Source organism: Dendrobates tinctorius, unplaced genomic scaffold (assembly GCF_039654945.1).
Source record: "Dendrobates tinctorius isolate UK_male_01 unplaced genomic scaffold, ASM3965494v1 ptg000120l, whole genome shotgun sequence".
NCBI classification, from domain to species: Eukaryota; Metazoa; Chordata; class Amphibia; order Anura; family Dendrobatidae; genus Dendrobates; species Dendrobates tinctorius.
The window spans coordinates 46,451,268-46,472,604 of record NW_027361788.1 but is presented as its reverse complement, the minus strand read 5'-3'; the positions used below and the strand labels follow the sequence as shown (position 1 = coordinate 46,472,604).

General features: G+C 44.6%; 1 protein-coding gene across 6 annotated transcripts in view; it reads right to left on the bottom strand.

Moving 5' to 3' along the window:
• ZNF618 (zinc finger protein 618) overlaps nt 1–21,337 on the bottom strand; it is a 183,758-nt gene that overhangs the window by 26,342 nt on the left and 136,079 nt on the right. For 5 of the 6 annotated variants that reach the window (XM_073541369.1, XM_073541371.1, XM_073541370.1 and 2 more), the window contains 4 exons: nt 18,790–18,828; nt 11,329–11,418; nt 6,470–6,547; nt 2,671–2,760 (listed from right to left, as the gene is read on the bottom strand). In XM_073541369.1, coding sequence (XP_073397470.1) covers nt 2,671–2,760; nt 6,470–6,547; nt 11,329–11,418; nt 18,790–18,828 — 297 coding nt within the window. The remainder of the gene's footprint in view (nt 1–2,670; nt 2,761–6,469; nt 6,548–11,328; nt 11,419–18,789; nt 18,829–21,337) is intronic. The other variant, XM_073541374.1, reaches the window with a different exon arrangement.

The window sequence follows — 21,337 nt, the reverse complement described above, 5'->3', positions numbered from 1 at the left end:
AACTTATCTAGTTGTGTGGTGAGCACTTTGAACCCCCCAGTGCTTCACAGAAGTTTATAATGACCGGGCGTGAAAATAAAAAAATCGTATTTTTTCCACAAACATGATCAATTAGTCCCCAATTTTATTTTCCCAAGGGTAACAGGAGAAATTGGACCCCAAAAGTTGTTGTCCAATTTGTCCTGAGTACGCTGATACCCCATATGTGGGAGAAAACTACTATATGGGCACACGTCGGGTCTCGGAAGGGAAGTAGTGACGTTTTGGAATGCAGACTTTGATGGAATGGTCTGCGGGTGTCATGTGCGTTTGGAGAGCCCCTGATGTACCTAAACTATTGAAACTCCCCACAAGTGACCCCATTTTGGAAACTAGACCCCCCACGGAACTTATCTAGATGTGTGGTGAGCACTTTGAACCCCCAAGTGCTTCACAGAAGTTTATAACGCCCGGGAGTGAAAATAAAAAAAATCATTTTTTTCCACAAAAATGATATTTTTGCCCCCAATTTTTTATTTTCCTAAGGGTAACAGGAGAAATTGGACCCCAAAAGTTGTTTTGCAATTTGTCCTGAGTAGGCTGATACCCCATATGTGGGGGTAAAACACTGTTTGGGCGCATGGCAGAGCTTGGAAGGAAGGACCACCATTTGACTTTTTCAACTCAGAATTGGCTGGAATTGAGATCAGACGCCATGTTGCATTTGGAGAGCCCCTGATGTGCCCAAACAGTGGAAACCCCCCAATTATAAGTCCAACCCTAACCCCAACACACCCCTAACCCTAATCTCTGCCCTAACCCTAGCCGGAAAATGGAAATAAATACATTTTTTTTATTTTATTATTTTTCCCTAACTAAGGGGGTGATAACAGGGGGTTTGATTTACTATTTATGGCGGTATTTATTTTTGGCAGCTGTCACACGCTAAAAGACGCTTTTTATTGTAAAAATAGTTTTTGCATCACCACATATTGAGAGCTATAATTTTTTCGTATTTTGACCCACCGAGTCATGTGAGGTCTTATTTTTTGCGGGACGAGTTGACGTTTTTATTGGTACTATTTTCGGGCACGTGACATTTTTTGATCGCTTTTTATTCCGATTTTTGGGACGCAGAATGAACAAAAACCAGAGTTTCATGAATTTCTTTTGGGGGAGTGCGTTTACACCGTTCCGCGTGCGGTAAAATTGATAAAGCGGTTTTATTCTTCGGGTCAGTACGGTTACAGCGATACCTCATTTAGGTTGTTTCTTTATGTTTTGTCGGTTTTATGCAATGAAAACTATTTTATATAAAAAATTATTATTTTTGCATTGCTTTATTCTGCGAGCGATAACTTTTTTTATTTTTTTGCTGATGATGCTGTATGGCGGCTCGTTTTTTGCGGGACAAGATAACGTTTTCAGCGGTACCATGGATATTTATATGCATCGTTTTGATCACGCGTTATTGCACTTTTTGTTCGGCGGTATGATAATAAATAATTATTTTTTGCTTCGTTTTTTATTTTTTAAGAGGTTCGCTAAAGGGGTTAACTAATGGGACAGTTTTATAGGGCAGGTCGTTACGTACGCGGCGATACCAATTATGTGTACTTTTATTGTTTTTTTCCAAAAAATGAATTTATTGGGGGAATATCTTTTTTTTTTTTTTTCTAATTTATTTGGTGATTTTTATTTAATTATTTCAACACTTTTTTTTTTTTTTTTTTTTTAAACTTTATTACATTGTCCCAGGTGGGACTTCACTGTCCTGTGACAGATCGCTGTGACAGATCAGCGATCTGTCACAGGCAGTGCAGCAGGCTTCCTCGTGCCTGTGGTTTGCAGGCACTGAGGAAGCCGGCTCCCTGCAGGCCCCAGAAGGTCCCTGTCGCCATCTTGGATTCGGGGGGCCTGCAGGGAAGGAGCCCCCCGCAGCAGCGCTGCACATTGCGCTGCTGTGGGGGGCTCAGGGAAGCACGGAGGGAGCCCCCTCCCTGCCGATGCTTCCCTTTAACCCCCAGTACACAGCGATCGTGTTTGATCGCGGTGTGCAAGGGGTTAACGTGTCGGGGGCGGTCCGTGACTGCCCCTGACACATTGTGCCGGGTGTCAGCTGTGATAATTAGCTGACACCCGGCCGCGATCAGCGGCGCTCACCACGTGGGCGCCGCTGATCGCCATGACGTACTATCCCGTCCCTGGGAATTAAGTCCCAGGGCACATGGACGGGATAGTACGTCATATGGGATTAAGGGGTTAAACAATGTTTTACTTCAAAGAAAGATTCCTCTGTGATCAGTGGTGTCCTGTCTGTATACTCTTCTTCTACCTCCCCTGCCCAGGAGATATGGTATGATCAGACCATGTCCCTGTATGGTCAGACACAGCCATTACACAGTACACAGCAGGGGCACATTTATAAGATTATCTCAGCACAGGAACATTTTATTTAACACATCCACATCAGACGTTTGTGTCTAATGTTATTTTGGGTGTGACCCAAGCTCTCCAAGCACTTCTGACTGGCTGAGAGATGTTGTGTTACCTGCAAACTGCGCCCCCTCGTATTTGCAATCCCCCCACATCGCTCCCCTTATAAGTGTTCTGCCGCTGAATCCATGCCCCTTGCACATTGCAGGAGGCGTTGCTGTTGTCCAGGGAGAAGGGGTTAATCATTATACTCACTGATCGGGGTGTGCAGAGCAACGTGCTCCTGGTACGGAGTGTAGTATTTGTACTGCTTGCCGCAGAACTCGCACATATAATTACCGGTCTCTATAAAAAAGAGGAGATAATTCCACATCACTGTGCTGAATCCAATGGAGAAATATCAGCCGGCAAGGATGGCATCATATCCTGCCATTAACAGGTCTACTATACTCCAGTCACAGCCAAAGCTGTTCCTACTGCAGCCACTGTGCACATTGACAGATACCCAAAAGGCGACTTAAAATGGACTTTGCCATCTTTACATATTTCCCACTGACTTCTGGGACTCCAGTGATCACTGATAGTCTGTGGGGAAAACCAACACCAATCACCCTGCAGAGCCTCAAGTGGCGAAATGAGGCATCACAAGTCTATGTTATGGAAATGTAGTGTCCTCCAGAGAAAAGACTCCAGTCAGCCTAATAGAGAAGGATCCTGTCCTCTATGATCCATAAATATATGAAAAAGAGGAGATTCAATTGGGACCCCCAGAATAATGAGCGGCTTCAGAGGGAACCCTACTCTTCAATGCATTACGCAAATATGATATAAGTGGGAACCTTACTACAGGAACACCCTGACTGTCAGCTCCTCTATGCCAATCAGAGCCGGGTTTGCGCCTATGCTGCCATGATGGATCCTAGCTCTACAATAGGGCACAGATCAGACTGTTATAATAATACGCTGATATGTTACAGAAAATTTAATTTCACAGAACTGGTGATGGGCAGAGAAGGACACAGTTAGGATCTGACAAGTGAGCTAAAAATAACATACTTCCACCGTCTCGTACCATGCAGCCGCACAGACACACACAGAGAGACTGCAGCTGCACAGACACACACACACAGAGACTGCAGCTGCACAGACACACACACACAGAGACTGCAGCTGCACAGACACACACACAGAGGCTGCAGCTGCACAGACACACACACACACAGTGGCTGCAGCCGCACAGACACACAGAGGGTGTAGCCGCACAGACACACACACAGAGGCTACAGCCGCACACACAGAGGCTGCAGCAGCATAGACAGGCTACAGCCGCACAGACACACACAGACTGCAGCTGCACAGACACACACAGAGAGACTGCAGCTGCACAGACACACACACACACACACACAGAGGCTGCTGCCGCACAGACACACACACACACACACACAGAGAGGCTACAGCCGCCCACACAGAGGCTGCAGCAGCATAGACAGGCTACAGCCCCACAGACACACACAGAGACTGCAGCCACACAGACACATACACAGAGAGAGGCACACACAGAGGCTGAAGCCGCACAGATAAACACACAGAGAGGCTGCAGCCACACAGACACACACAGGCTGCTGCCGCAGAGACACACACACACACAGAGGGGCTATAGCCACACACACACACACAGAGGCTACAGCCGCACACGCACACACGCGCTACAGCCGCACACACACAGAGGCTGCAGCCGCACAAACACAACACACAGACAGGCTACAGCCGCACACACACACAGAGGGGCTATAGCCGCACAGACACACACCACAGAGAGGCTGCAGCCGCACAGACACACACCACAGAGAGGCTGCAGCCGCACAGACACACACCACAGAGAGGCTGCAGCCGCACAGACACACACCACAGAGAGGCTGCAGCCGCACAGACACACACCACAGAGAGGCTGCAGCCGCACAGACACACACCACAGAGAGGCTGCAGCCGCACAGACACACACCACAGAGAGGCTGCAGCCGCACAGACACACACCACAGAGAGGCTGCAGCCGCACAGACACACACCACAGAGAGGCTGCAGCCGCACAGACACACACCACAGAGAGGTTGCAGCCGCACAGACACACACCACAGAGAGGCTGCAGACACACAGACACACACACAGAGGCTGCAGCAGCACAGACACATACACAGTGAATCTGCAGCCACACAAGCACACACAGAGATACTGCAGCCACACAGACACACACCACAGAGAGGCTGCAGCCGCAGACACAAACACAGAGAGCCTGTAGGCGCATAGACACAAACACCGAGGCTGCAGCGGCACAGACACAAACACAGAGGCTGCAGCGGCACAGACACAAACACAGAGGCTGCAGCCGCACAGACACAAACACAGAGGCTGCAGTCGCATAGACACAAACACAGAGAGGCTGTAGCCACACAGACACACACAAAGAGAGAATGCAGCCGCAGAGACACACACACACACAGGCTGGAGCCATATATATACACACACAGAGGCTGCAGCCGCATAGACACACACAAAGATACTGCAGCTGCACACACACACCCAGAAACTGCAGCCACACAGATGCATACACACACACACACACACACAGGGGATGAAGCCGTACAAACACCCACACATACACACACAGAGGCTACAGCTGCACAGACACACAGAGAGAGACTGCATCCGTATAGACACACACACACACACACAAAGGCTGCAGCCGCACAGACACACACAGAGATACTGCAACTGCACACACACAGCCAGAAACTGCAGCCGCACAGATGCATACATACACATACACACACAGGGGCTGCAGCCGTACAGACACCCACACAGAGGCTACAGCCACACACAGAGAGAATGCAGCTGTTCAGACACACTATAGAATCTGCAGCCGCACAGACACACCAGAGAAGCTGCAGCCACACAGACACACCAGAGAAGCTGCAGCCGCACAGACACACCAGAGAAGCTGCAGCCGCACAGACACACCAGAGAAGCTGCAGCCACACAGACACACCAGAGAAGCTGCAGCCGCACAGACACACCAGAGAAGCTGCAGCCGCACAGACACACCAGAGAAGCTGCAGCCACACAGACACACCAGAGAAGCTGCAGCCGCACAGACACACCAGAGAAGCTGCAGCCGCACAGACACACCAGAGAAGCTGCAGCCACACAGACACACCAGAGAAGCTGCAGTCGCACAGACACAAGAGAAGCTGCACCTGCAGCGCCATCTGCACTCGCTACTAGTTCCTGCTATACACTACATAGATTTAATAGAATTCTGGAGACTGAGGAGGAATCTAAACTATTATTGAGAACTTGCAGGTAGGCAAAAAGGGAGAAAGATGCCACGATCGCCTAATTATATATGAATATTACTACATGTAATACTAATTCACGATTAAAATAATGCTTATTGTTAGAAAAAAGACTAAACATATTCCATAATATTTGGGTAATTTTGTAGTGGCCCCCTAGCAATATCCCCTTTATGAGAATGCATCTCTTGCGCTAGACTCTACAGGGTCCTACACTGGGTATAGAAGAAACTATCTGCCACTCAATCAATACTTTGGCTTAGGTGCATCTTCTACATCAGTAGGAAAAGGGGAACTCTTAACTTAAAAGCATTGGGAGGATAGCTTAAATATTCTAAAGAGTGACATTATGAATCTCCAAGAATGATGTCATGAATTACTTAGCTGCTAACTAAATTGCTCCCATTAAAGATCACTCTCTACCATGGAGCTTATCATAGGGGGTCGTTTTTAGATTTTTAACTAAGAGTTGATGGTGAGGGAGTCAGTGTACAGACCCAAACTTTACATACACACGTAAACGTATTAATATATAACTTTCGGGGCACACAACTTCCCCAGCAAACTGACCAAATAATCGAAAAAGACCCTTTATACAATAAATAGGGATAACATTATAAAAATAAACTTAGCGGGAATGAAAGGTACAGACATGAAGATGGGAGGAGATATTTTAGAGATATCCCATATGTGAATCATACTTGGACCAAATCTGACACATGATTCTAGGTCCTCTTCTTTTGCGTCCCCTGACGTTACCATCATATGGATATAGGTGTCTAAAAAGGCAAAAAGAACCATAAAAAGAAATAAAAAGAAACGGATGTTATATGATCTGAAGAAAAAAAAATATATATAAAAAATACAGAAAGTGGACCATCACTTACATAATCATTCCCATCCTTACCCCCCACCTCTGGGCGTCCAGCAAACTCATTTAAAAGGGTTGCCTACTCACAAGGAGCAAATATGGAGGTAAGTGCACGGGGGTCTACAACGCCAAAATACAGGAGTCCCTCCATATACTCTTGTGCACTTCCACATAGGGCCAGGAAATGTTAGAGATGCTACTTTTATGCATTTCCTGATATTACAATGTATCTCATATTTATAGCTCTAGAACATATTGATTCATTTATATCAGCATCTTGTAATAATCTCATGTTTTTATTTTATGCAATTAACAGAAATAAACAGAAAGATCTGTATTTAGTGACATGATGGGATCGGTTACTAATATAAGTATAGAATTCTGCTGGTATGCACTGAACGCTTAATGTATCTAAAGGCCCCCATGCACTCAACGCATGCAAAGAGGGGGTCCTTTAGGGTTGAGTAAAATGATTTGTTGGACCTTGGTCTAGAGTGCCACATCAGTAGTCCATTGGCACGGGGGGTGGAAGGTCTATGAACTGCCTACTACCTGAGACCTACTCTGACAAGTAAACACCGTCATGTGTGGATCACGCTGCCATGAGGACGTTGTGCAGGACCCACTGACCAAAAGAGGTTTTGGCAGGTAGGAGAAGACTTTCAGGGCGTTGGTCTATAAAAAAAGGGGGAGACAGAAGCGCACAATAGGGTCTTATCCAATGATATAAACGTTTCACAGATATGGATCCACTCACCTGGTTCAGTTGTGTGAAACACAACAACCATAAGCACAAATGGGTAGGATCCGATGAACTGCAGCAGTCAGCCGGTCACTAGAATTGCATATATAGGAAGGAGAGAAGTCCGGCTTTCAGGTTCGCGCTGTTCCAGTCCAAAGTTCACAAGGAGTTAATCCAAGGACCAAGCAGTGATTATAACTTTCTTTTTATTCCATAAACTCTACGCGTTTCGTGTACACACTGTACACTTCCTCAGGAGCAAAGTTACCAATTGTACCTTTGCTCCTGAGGAAGTGTACAGTGTGTACACGAAACGCGTAGAGTTTATGGAATAAAAAGAAAGTTATAATCACTGCTTGGTCCTTGGATTAACTCCTTGTGAACTTAGGGCTTTGGTCTGGCAGCCACAGATTATCCACTGGACCAAGGTCCTGCAAATCTTTTTGCTCCACTCATGTCCTTTAGAAATAAGTAATGATGGAGGGTGAATTCACACGCAGGAGATGAGGTGCATAAACTACTGAAAATCCGTTCCATTCATCTAAATGGGGTACGTGGATAGGTGCAAACCTCATTAAGGTGAGCAGATCTTATGGGAGATATGAGGGGTGAGCCTCTAGCCACATACATGTACTATGGCAGCGATGTAAAATGCGGCAACGAGTGATACTAATGGGAAACGAGTGAGCTGCAAAATGCAAGAAAAGACTTCTCCTAATTCCTGGCCTTTGTGCAGACACTGGAGGGAGGGGTCCAAAATATAAGAGCATGTGTATCTCTTGCTTTACTACAATAATCAGAATTTTTTTTTCTAAAACTTGCTGAATGTGTCATTTTCTGCCTACAGTATGGCCCTGAAACTATACTCGTGTATAAGCCGAGATTTTCAGCCCATTTTTTTGGTCTGAAAGTCCCCCCCCCTCCTCTCGGCTTATACACGAGTCATATACCTGGGGGTCGGCGGGGGAGGGGGAGCGGGGGTGTCAGAGATCATACTTACCCCCCGGCGCGGTCTCTGCAGCCTCCCCACTTCTCCACGATCTCCCTTCCTGCCTTCAGCGGTCACGTGGTACCGCTCATTAAACTCATGAATATGCACATATTCATGAGTGTAATGAGCGGTACCACGTGACCGCTGAAGGCAGGAAGGGAGACCGTGGAGAAGCGGGGCTGCAGAGACCGTGCCAGGAGGGGGTAAGTATAGCGATATTCACCTTTCCAGGGTCCATCGATGCTCACCGCTGTCTGCTGTGGTCCTGTGTCAGTGATGTTTAGGCAGCAGGGGGCACAGTGACGTGGTTAGTGCGTGCTGCGCCCTCTGCTGGCTGAACAGTCACTGACACAGGAAGCGCCAGACAGCGGTGAGCAGCGATGGACCCCGGACAGGTGACTATCTCAGGTGCCGGGTCCTGAGCAGGAGAGGCGAGTATGGCATTTTTATTTTTGCAGCAGCATATGGGGGGCATATTCTATGGGGCAGCATATTCTGTGGGGCAGCATATGGCGGCATAGTCTATGGAGCAGCATATGGGGCATATTCTATGGGGCAGCATATGGGGGCATATTCTATGGAGCAGCATATGGGGGCATATTCTATGGAGCAGTATATGGGGGCATATCCTATGGAGCAGCATATGGGGGCATATTCTATGGAGCAGTATATGGGGGCAGCATATGGGAACATATTCTATGGGGCAGCATATGGGGGGCATATCCTATGGAGCAGCATATGGGGGCATATTCTATGAGGCAGCATAAGGGGGCATATACTATGGACTTGGGGGCAGCACATGGGGGCATATCCTATGGAGCAGCATATGGGGGCATATTCTATGGAGCAGCATATGGGGGCATATCCTATGGAGCAGCGTATGGGGGCATATCCTATGGAGCAGCATATGGGGGCAGCATATGGGGGCATATCCTACGGGGCAGCATATGGGGGCATATCCTACGGGGCAGCATATGGGGGCATATCCTACGGGGCAGCATATGGGGGCATAGTTATGGAGCAGCATATGGGGCATATTCTATGGGGCAGCAAATGGGGGCATAATCTATGGAGCAGAATATGGGGGCATATTCTATGCAGCAGCATATGAGGGCATAATCTATGGAGCGTCTTATTGGGGCATAATCTATGGAGCATCTTATGGGGGCATAATCTATGGAGCATCTTATGGGGGCATAATCTATGGAGCATCTTATGGGGGCATAATCTATGGAGCATCTTATGGGGGCATAATGGCATAATCTATGAAGCATCTTATGGGGGCATAAATTTTATGGGGCATAATCTATGGAGCATCTTATGGTGGAATATTCTATGGAGCATCTTACGGGGGCATAATCTATGGAGCATCTTATGGGGCGATAACCTTCATGGAGCATTATATGGGGCATATTATTCTATGTAGGATCTTATGGGGGCATTATTAACCTTTATGCAGCATTATACGGGGTGTATTTTGTATGGATCATCTTATGGGGCCCATCATGAACTGTATGGAGCATTATATGGGGCTCTTGATTCAATATGGATATTCAAAATTATTTAACCTACTGATGTCTCAATTAATTTTACTTTTATTGGCATCTATTTTTATTTTTGAAATTTACCAGTAGCTGCTGCATTTTCCACCCTAGGCTTATACGCGAATCAATAAGCTTTCCCAGTTTTTTGTGGTAAAATTAGGGGGCGGGGTTGGCTTGCACACGGGTCGGCTTATACACGAGTATATACGGGTAAATGTGCAACTTTATTTTACCCTAATATTAGTTAACAAAGGCAGACATCCACCATCAAGAGAACAATTTTCCAAGAAATTCCAAAAATTCAGCATATAAATTGCACGAAATGCTCAGAATCTGTATAATGGCTTCATTATATCAATCACAGAAATTAATCAGAAAATTAACCCATTGTATAAGGTAGCACTGAAGAAAATAGCAATTGCGGGGATTTCTAATAATTCTCTAGGAGCAAAGGCAAACAGACAAGCAGTGAAGTGCAGCAGCGCAAATTATCTGCTGCTTACAGTCACCACAAGGGGGCAAACCTGTACTAAAGGAGGCCTGTCTAGCAAAGGCTGCTCTCTTGTGGTGAGGAGAGGCAGCTAAGAGGTGTGTGGTGTCCTATGTCACTAGTATGAAGCAGTACTATATACAATAATGTTATTTAAAGGGAACTCCACACAATTCATTCACTTAGTAAAACTTCACACCCCTCAAATAATGCAATTTACAAATATTTGGTTGGGCTCAGAGACTCCAAGAAGGCACTAGACCCTTCATTTTTACGTTACAGCTCAGGACTTGGATGGATGTTCCCTTTAAGACATGGTTGATGCATATTAATGTGGTCCTCCAAAATGTATGGCTTAGACTTAGTATAGGCCAACAACAGGTTGGTAAGTCGGTGGGGGTCCGATCCTTATCACCCACTTTTCTTTTTCGATCAGCTGATTGAAGGGATCACAGCCTTACAGTGAGTGTCAGTTTATCAGCACAGCGTCGTACATATAGTAGTGGCTGTACTTGGTATTACAGCTCAGATCCATTGAAACACCCGGCATTGACACTGTACTTGGTAAACAATGGAGGAAAAGTGACGCTCACTGAAGGTTTGCAAACGCAGAAAAGTTAAAATCCCCCCAATCTGATATCTTGCAGGAATGATAACCCCTTTGATATGGCCATTAAAGGGAACCTGTCAGCAGATAACTAAGGGCAGCATGACAATGATTTTATAGGGAGAAATGAGTGATTCAGGTCCAGCTGGGAATGAACAAGCACACCCACAACAGACTTTTACCTGAGAGGAAAGCATAGTACTCTCCCCATTTCATGCTGCCAACCTGCTGACAGTTTCCTTTTGCCACCTACCCACTCCGCAGATCTGTAGCACAGGGTTCCTACCTCTGAGAGATGTAGGCTGGGATACTTACCATCCACTGCATGCAAGTCTCTGTGCTCTTGGAAACAGCTGTAATATTTGTACTTTTTGCCACAGACGTCGCACGTGTAGCGAAAATTGTCTGCAAGAATGAAAATATGTCGGCTAGCACGTTCAGATGAATGAGCGGACGGCAACACAACACGGGACACGTGGATGGCAGACACCAACGCCCCCCCACCTCGCCAATAGAATTTGATGTTGAGTCATGTAATGGGGCAGACTGGCACCATTTGCCAGAAATACCCATATCATCAATAGATAACTCCTCTCCGGCCTTACTAGTCGTCACCCGGTTCATTTAAGGGCACAACTATAATTTCTGCAATATGCAGGAGTGACACTTACCCACATGAGTAGACATGGAACGACGTGAAGCAGACATGGCGGGGAGCAGAGAGGAATGACGGCATATATGGTACTTAATATCTACGCGACGAGTGACAACACAGTTTTTCATTGCCTGAGACCTAGATTTTCTTGTACTATTAGCCCTAAAAGCTTAGATACATAGCTCCAAGGTGATGGCATCCATTGACATGATGGATAATTGATTACAACTATGTTTTGAAGGGAATGTCCTAATATTATGTAAAGGGGAGAACTGGTGAGGGATTCTAGCCTTATTACCACATACAAACCATCCCAAAACTGACCATTTACCATTTGGTCCACAAAAATACATTTACCCCTACCCTTGATCCCTGAAGTCTCCAACAGTTCAGTAGAATGGCTGTGCTGTGTCCTCCATTAAGTGGAGTAGGAGTGAGTGTGTGTGACCACCCCAAAACCAAACAGGGAGCACAGGACCCTGTTCTCATCAGTTGGGAGTCCCAATGGTGTTGATCATACATTTATCACCAATCAGGATTACATGGGCTTTTTATGTGCAAACAGTTTGTAACCAGAATTGTCTCTTGTAGTGTTTGTTTTTGGAGTCAACCTTGGTTCGGGGTACAACACTGTATTCCCTACCATGTAGTGGATAGGTAGAATACGGTATACGGTAAAAACATGTCCAAAAATAATAATGGGGTTTTACACAAACATGACTATATGAGGTGGTTGTGGAAACGGGTTGGTGTGGGCTATCTGGGAGCACTTAAAGGGGACCTGTCACTTTCCCTTAATGTATTATTTTACCTGGTGCAAACGCCGCTGTTCTCCTTAATCCAGCGATGAGTTTCTTTTGCTCCTTCGGCTCTCTGTTCCTGAGTTATGGCCTCCTCCTCTGTGAATACAAATCTAGACTTATTAAAAAAGTGAGCATGGTCCTCATTTGTTGTCTATAGGTATCTTCTTCAAGACCACACTCACTTGGCTAGAAGACTAGATTTACATACAGAGAAGAAGAGGCTGTATCTCAGGAACAGAGAAGCGCGGGAACAAAAGAAAAGCAACACCAGATTCAGGAGAATATCAGCATTTACACCAAAAAAATACATTATATATTTGTCACATCCCACGTCCTCCTTAATAGGTAATAATACAGTAAAATATTATGATTGCTGCAAGTCCGACCAATCGATAGAACAGCAATATGTAGGGAAAGTCTAGAATGGCAGTCCAGGGTTCTCAACAGTCAGATCCTCACCAATCACCAAGTATCTATCTTCAATAGTTCTCATCCGCCCACTGCTCAGCTCCGATCACATTTTACATCTAGATACACTCTATGGAGACTGCTTTACTTGTAGCCTCATCTTGTAACAAGCCTGATTTATCAAACCATTTCTTATCCAGCGCTGCATTCATAATTCAGAACTGAAATCTCTCAGCATTCCCTGCTTGTTGTTTTCTTGTGACTCGCATTTTGGGAAGTGTCAGTAGTCAGTGTAGGAAAAACTAATTTAATTGCCACCTGCATTATATGAGGCAAGCCAAATTGTCAACTAGATGAGTGTTTCCAATGACAAAATAACAGAATTGTGAATACAGCTCTGGGAAGAATATGCAGTATTAAAATGCCCAAAACATGACAAAACAAAATAACAAATTGTAAAGAAAATATATGGTTTCTAATCCAGTCAAATCCTAAATGTGTCCTGTTTTCAGTGCCCATAATTCAGTTCTGTAAAAGGAGGATGACCATACTTACCTCACTTACCTACCGCCAGATAGTACAGCCGAGCGATCACACAGCAGGACTATTAATATATGTTTTATGTATAATGCAGCAGCACAGGACATTCATATTTACTTCAGAACCATAAAGTGACGCATGTAAAAGATCTAATATGGTACCGGAAGCAGAAGGTGGAAATGTACCCCATCACTATCAATGGGACTGCCGGAGAAACCAGAGCAAATGGCCTGTTTGCCTCCGTCAGCCACAGACACTGAATGGATCGGCACCGTGCACTCTAGACCTTTGCTTGCTGAGGTCATGTAGGGAGGATGGACAGGGGTTAGGAAGCCCATTCTACTGATTAGTGGGGGTCCCGACGTTGCCGTATCATGATCAGACATCTACACCTTATCCCATTGCCACAATAGTCATGGCCGAAAGTGTTGGAACCCTTAAATTGTTCCATAAAATGAAGTATTTCTCCGAGAAACTTATTTCACTTACAGATGTTCTGTTATGCACACGCTTATTTCCATACAATTAACCAGCACAAAAAATGGAGAAAAAGGGAAACTGGACATAATTTCACACAAAACCCCAAAAATGGGTTGGACAAAATTGTCGGCACCTTTCCAAAATTGTGGATAAATAACCTTATATCAAGCATGTGATGCTCGTTCAAACTTACCTGTGGCAAGTAACAGGTGGGCAATATGAAAAGAACACCTGAAAACTGATAAAAAGGGGAGATGTTGACTCAATCTTTACATTGTGTCATTTCCATTGGGGAGATCCTGTCCACATGGCAGGAGTTGCTTGAAGTTCTGCCCTATATCTATTAAACCCCTGATGAACCCCTTGGAAGACTGGAAGGGGGAAAACGTGTCGGGATGGGGAACTCAGCTTGAGATAAATGACAACCTGTCATCTTTACTAAATGCTTTTATTATATTGCATCTTTAGTTTATTGAATATCCATGTCTGATGTTTGATATGGCTGAGGGGGTTGCCCATTGATTGGCAATTCCTTATATTATTTTGTATGTGTTATTTACTTTGGCACTGGTTAAGTGTGGTTATTTTTGGACTTATAATCTCTACAATTATATATGTGGCGAAGTGGAATATTCACTATGTATGGATAGGACTGTCATCTAAGGTACCCAACCCATCCCTGTTCCACCCATTGGGCTTAAGCTCTGAAGGTGCACAACACCACAGAAGATTTATTGTACATTCTCTTGGGCTTAATGGAGTGCTCATCACATATCGATGATTGTTAATTTCGTATAAAAAAAAAAATATATATATATATATATATATATATTTTTTTTTTTTTTTTTACCTCTGTGACTACACCTCTTAAGTATTCTTGATAAGATTCCTTCCATTGTATGTAAGAAATACATTCTTCTCTCTAAATCTGTTAACTTATCACCCACAAATAGACCGCTACACAACTTGTATTAAATGCCCATAGAGGCTTTTTCGGATGTGGACATTGTAACGCACATAAGCACTTTATTTGGGTGGTGGTGTTGGCTTTGGCGGGGAAAGCCCTTTTAGGGTCAGTTAGAATGGGCTACGTGAAGCGGGGCACCACAAAGAACCCCTAGGGTGCTAATCTCCGCTGGCAAGAAGGGATACTGAGGCAAAGTTTCTGTCTCCCTTAGAAATTTTCAGAGTACTTTAATATGAATACCTGAATATTTAACCAGGACTACCTAACTCACCATTTTAGGCTATATGAAAATATAAATAGGAAATTGTATGTTACTTTTATGATAGCAATTAAAAGTTATATTTTATGGGTTCTTGTTTCTGTTGGTATACCCCCATTCTAGGCCCTCTATGTCTTGTGGGTTGAAAAATTGATGAAAGGTTGCAACTCAGGATAGTATGGATGGTGCATAAGCAGCCCCAATCAAGTTCCAAAGAAATTCCAGCTGTACTGCAGGCTGCATCAGTGTCAGCGTGAACTATCCGTCAACATATGAATGAAATGAAACGCTATGGCAGGAGACCCAGTAGGACCCCACTGCTGGCACAAAGACATAAAAAAGCTAGACTGCAGTTTGACAAAATGTGCATGAGTAAGCCAAAATGCTTCAAGGAAGGAGTCTTGAGGACAGATGAGACCTAGATAGAGCTATTGGTAAATTTGATCATTCTATTGTTAACCGAAAATGGAATGAGGCCTACAAAGAAAAGAACACAGAACCTACAGTCAAATATGGTGGAGGTTCAAACATGTTTTGGGGTTGTTCTGTTGCCTCTGGCACTGGGTGCCTTGACTGTCTTGACTATGCAAGGCATCATGAAATCTGAAGATTACCATAGGATTTCCGGTCGCAATGTAGTACCCAGTGTCAAAAAGCTGGGTTTGTGTCCAAGGTCATGGGTCTTCCAGCAGGACTATGACCCCAAAAATACTTGAAGAAGCACCCAGATATGGATGGAAACAAAGTACTGTAGAGTTCTGAAGTGGCAGCAATGAGTCCAGATCTAAATCCCACTGATCGTCTGTGGAGAGATTTTAAAATTGATGTTGGGAGAAGGCGCCTTCACATATGAGAGACCTGGAGCAGTTTGTAAGAAGAGGCATCCAAAATTCCAGTTGAGAGGTGTAAGAAGCTTGTTGATGGTTATAGCAAGCGATTGATTGCAGTCATCTATTCCAAAGGCTGTGCAACCAAATATTATATTGAGGGTGACAACAATTTTGTTCGGTCTATTTTTGGAGTTGTGTGTGAAATTATGTCCAATTTGCTTTTTCTTTCTCATTTTTTTGTGTTGTTCCAATGCACACAAAGGAAATGAACATGTATAATTGAAATCATTTTCTGGGTGAAATACTTCATTTTCTGGCCATGACTGTAGGTAAAGCTCAGGCTACATCTAAACATTGTTACAAACCAATTGGAATCTTATCAGCATCTGAATGGAAATAGGAACCTTAAAAAGCTCGGAAAAAAATTGAGAATTGGTACATAGAGTCCACTAGAAATGCAAAACATTTCCATGTTCGCAAAAATCAACAGACAACCCTGGTACACCAGCCTGACCGAAGAACTGAGGCAGGCTTCCAGGGTTGCTAAGCGGAGATGGAAAAAATCCCACTCCAACAAGCACTTCATCGCATTCAAACAGTCCCTCACTACTTTCAAGGCCACACTCACCACAGCAAAAAAACCTACTTCTCATCTCTCATTCTCCCGGTCTCACAACCCTAAACAGATATTTAACACATTCAATTCTCTTCTCCGTCCCCCAGCACCTCCACCCTCTCCAATCATCTCAGCTGAAGACTTTGCCTCATTCTTCAAACAGAAGATTGATAACATCAGAGAAAGCTTTGGCCTCAAATCCCCATAACCTCTCTTCCTAACAACTTAGCCCTCCTCCTCCAAAACCAGCTTCTCCACCACTGCAAAAAGACCAACTTTCCACCCTACTCTCAAGATGACATCTCACCACCCGTACACTTGACCCAATCCTCACCACAGTCTTCATCCCAAGTCCATCCCATCTCTTCAGCCTATTAAGAACAACTGATGTTTTCCCCTCATGCTTCCATCATGCCTCAATCACACCCATCCTCAAAAAGCCCTCTCTTGACCCATCCTCTGTATCAAGCTATCGCCCCATGTCACTTCTCCCCTTTGCTTCAAAACTACTGGAACAACATGTCCATTTTGAACTGTTCTCCCAGCTCTCTTCGACTGCTTACAATCTGGCTTCCGACCGCATCACTCCACTGAAACTGCCCTAAAGTCACCAATGACCTACTAACCGCCAAAGCCAAGAGACACTACTCTGCCCTCTGCCTTTGACACAGTGGACCACTCCCTATTACTACAGACCCTCATCTCATGGCATCACAAACTTGGCCCTATCTTGGATCTCGTCATACCTAACAGACTTGACATTCAGTGTCTCCCACTCACACACCACCTCCTCACTTCGCCCCCTGTCTGTCGGAGTCCCGCAAGATTCAGTCCTAGGGCCGCTGCTCTTCTCCATTTACACCTTCGGACTGGGACAGCTCATAGAATCTCACGGCTTGCAGTATCATCTCTAAGCTGATGACACACAGATGTACCTCTCAGGACCAGATATCACCTCCTTACTAACCAAAATCCCACAATGTCTGTCCGCTATTTCATCCTTCTTCTCCGCTAGATTTCTAAAACTTAACATGGACAAAACAGAATTCATCATCTTTCCCCCATCTCACTCAACTCTCCCAACAAACCTATCCATTAAACTAAATGGCTGATCACTCTCCCCAGTCCGACAAGCTCACTGCCTCGGGGTAATCCTTCAGATAGTGGTAATAATGGTCATGAAGGTGCGCCAGCCGTGCGCAGTTAGGGGCGCAATGCAGCTCCAGCCGGGTACCTCTAGAGAGGAGGGTAATTGCAATGCTGATGATTAACCCGGTCAGAAGGAGCGCAGAGAAAGGGGAGGTGGATTTAAAATCTTTTTATTGCATAGTCCACAACGCATTTCGACAGAATCATCTGTCTTCCTCAGGTGCCACAACCTGTCTCCTCCATACATCTGTGACCTCGTGTCCCAGTACTTAACTGCACGCATCCTCCGATCCTCACAAGATCTCCTTTTCTACTCTCCTCTTCCCACAATCGCATACAAGATTTCTGCCACGCATCCCCCCTACTCTGGAACTCTCTACCACAACACATCAGACTCTCGCCTACCGTAAAAACCTTCAAAAAGAACCTGAAAACCTACCTCTTCCGACAAGCCTACAACCTGCAGTAACCACCGATCCACAAAACTGCTGTACGACCAGCTCTGCCCTCACCAATTGTATCCTCACCCAGTCCTTGTAGACCGTGAGCCCTCGGGGGCAGGGTTCTCTCTCCTCCTGTACCAGTCGTGACTTGAATTGATAAAGATTATTGTACTTGTTTTTTATCATGTATACCCCTTTTCACACGTAGGGCAGCACGGTGGCTAAGTGGTTAGCACTGCAGCCTTGCACCGCTGGGGTCTTGGGTTCAAATCCCACCAAGGACAACATCTGCAAGGAGTTTGTATGTTCTCCCCATGTTTGCGTGGGTTTCCTCCGGGTACTCCAGTTTCCTCCCACATTCCAAAGACATACTGATAGTGAATTTAGATTGTGAGCTCCATCGGGGACAGTGCCAATAATGTGTGTCTGTAAAGCGCTGTGGAATTAATGGAGCTATATAAATGAGTAAAATAAATAAGGAAAGCGCAATGGAATAAATGGTGCTATAATAATTGTTCAGAAATTCATGTGGTTCCTTGTCAGTGATAATGCAATTAATAACGACAGAGAAAATCGTGTGCGAGACCCAAATAACATCGGAAGGAAGAGAAGACAAGCATACTTACTTCCCTGTACGACCCCTTCCACCGATGCAACTTCATTATCTGAGGGGAAATCAGAAAGATGGAAATTTAAAAAAGATGAATAAAATATATATACAGTTGAAGCCAAAAGTATTGACACCCCTGCATTTCTGTCAGATAATACTCAGTTTCTTCCTGAAAATGATTGCAAACACAAATTCTTTGGTAGTATCTTCATTTAATTTGTCTTAAATGAAAAAACACAAAAGAGAATGAAGCAAAAAGCAATACATTGATCATTTCACACAAAACTCCAAAAATGGGCCAGACAAAAGTATTGGCACCCTCAGCCTAATACTTGGTTGCACAACCTTTAGCCAAAATAACTGCGTCCAACCGCTTCCGGTAACCATCAATGAGTTTCTTATAATGCTCTGCTGGAATTTTAGACCATTCTTCTTTGGCAAACTGCTCCGGGTCCCTGATATTTGAAGGGTGCCTTCTCCAAACTCCCATTTTTAGATCTCTCCACAGGTGTTCTATGGGATTCAGGTCTGGACTCATTGCTGGCCACCTTAGAAGTCTCCAGTGCTTTCTCTCAAACCATTTTCTAGTGCTTTTTGAAGTGTGTTTTGGGTCATTGTCCTGCTGGAAGACCCCTCACCTCTGAGGGAGACCCAGCTTTCTCACACTGGGCCCTACATTATGCTGCAAAATTTGTTGGTAGTCTTCTGACTTCATAAAGCCATGCACACGGTCAAGCAGTTCAGTGCCAGAGGCAGCAAAGCAACCCCAAAACATCAGGGAACCTCCGCCATGTTTGACTGTAGGGACAGTGTTCTTTTCTTTGAATGCCTCTTTTTTTCTCCTGTAAACTCTATGTTGATGCCTTTGCCCAAAAAGCTCTACTTTTGTCTCATCTGACCAGAGAACATTCTTCCAAAACGTTTTAGGTTTTTTCAGGTAAGTCTTGGCAAACTCCAGCCTGACTTTTTTATGTCTCGGGGTAAGAAGTGGGGTCTTCCTGGGTCTCCTACCATACAGTCCCTTTTCATTCAGACGCCGACGGATAGTACGGGTTGACATTGTTGTACCCTCGGACTGCAGGGCAGCTTGAACTTGTTTGGATGTTAGTCGAGGTTCTTTATCCAACATCCGCACAATCTTGCGTTGAAATCTCTTGACAATTTTTCTTTTCCGTCCACATCTAGGGAGGTTAGCCACAGTGCCATGGGCTTTAAACTTCTTGATGACACTGCGCACGGTAGACACAGGAACATTCAGGTCTTTGGAGATGGACTTGTAGCCTTGAGATTGCTCATGCTTCCTCACAATTTGGTTTCTCAAGTCCTCAGACAGTTCTTTGGTCTTCTTTCTTTTCTCCATGCTCAATGTGGTACACACAAGGACACAGGACAGAGGTTGAGTCAACTTTAATCCATGTCAACTGGCTGCAAGTGTGATTTAGTTCTTGCCAACACCTGTTAGGTGCCATAGGTAAGTTACAGGTGCTGGTAATTACACAAATTAGAGAAGCATCACATGATTTTTAGAACAGTGCCAATACTTTTGTCCACCCTCTTTTTTATGTTTGGTGTGGAATTATATCCAATTTGGCTTTAGGACAATTCTTTTTTTGTGTTTTTTTTATTTAAGACAAATTAAATGAAGATAATAATACCAAAGAATTTGTGTTTGCAATCATTTTCAGGAAGAAACTGAGTATTATCTGACAGAATTGCAGGAGTGTCAATACTTTTGGCCACAGTGCATATTATACACACACACACACACACACACACACACACACACACACACACACACACACACACACACACACAGTGTGCAGAATTATTAGGCAAATGAGTATTTTGATCACATCATCCTTTTTACACATGTTGTCCTACTGCAAGCTGCATAGGCTTGAAAGCAAACTGCCAATTATGTAAATCAGGTGATTTACATCTCTGTAATGAGGAGGGGTGTGGTCTAATGACATCAATACCCTATATAAGGTGTGCTTAATTATTAGGCAACTTCCGTTCCTTTGGTAAAATGGGTCAGAAGAAAGATTTGACGGACTGTGAAAAGTCAAAAATTGTGAGATGTCTTGCAGAGGGATGCAGCAGTCTTGAAATTGCCAAACTTTTGAAGCGTGATCACAGAACAATCAAGCGTTTCATGGCAAATAGCCAACAGGGTCGCAAGAAGCGTGTTGATAAAAAGAAGGCGCAAAATAACTGTCCATGAATTGAGGAAAATCAAGCGTGAAGCTGCCAAGATGCCATTTGCCACCAGTTTTGCCATATTTCAGAGCTGCAATGTTACTGGAGTATCAAAAAGCTCAAGGTTTGCCATACTCAGGGACATGGCCAAGGTAAGGAAGGCTGAAAAACGACCACCTTTGAACAAGAAACATAAGATAAAACGTCAAGACTGGGCCAAGAAATATCTTAAGGCTATGTGCACACGCTGCGGATTCTGCTGTGGTTCCGCAGCATTTTTGGCCCTGCGGAACTGCAGCAGTTCCGCAGACATGGTACAGTACCATGTAACCCTATGGGTTTTAAAAACCACTGTGCTCACGCTG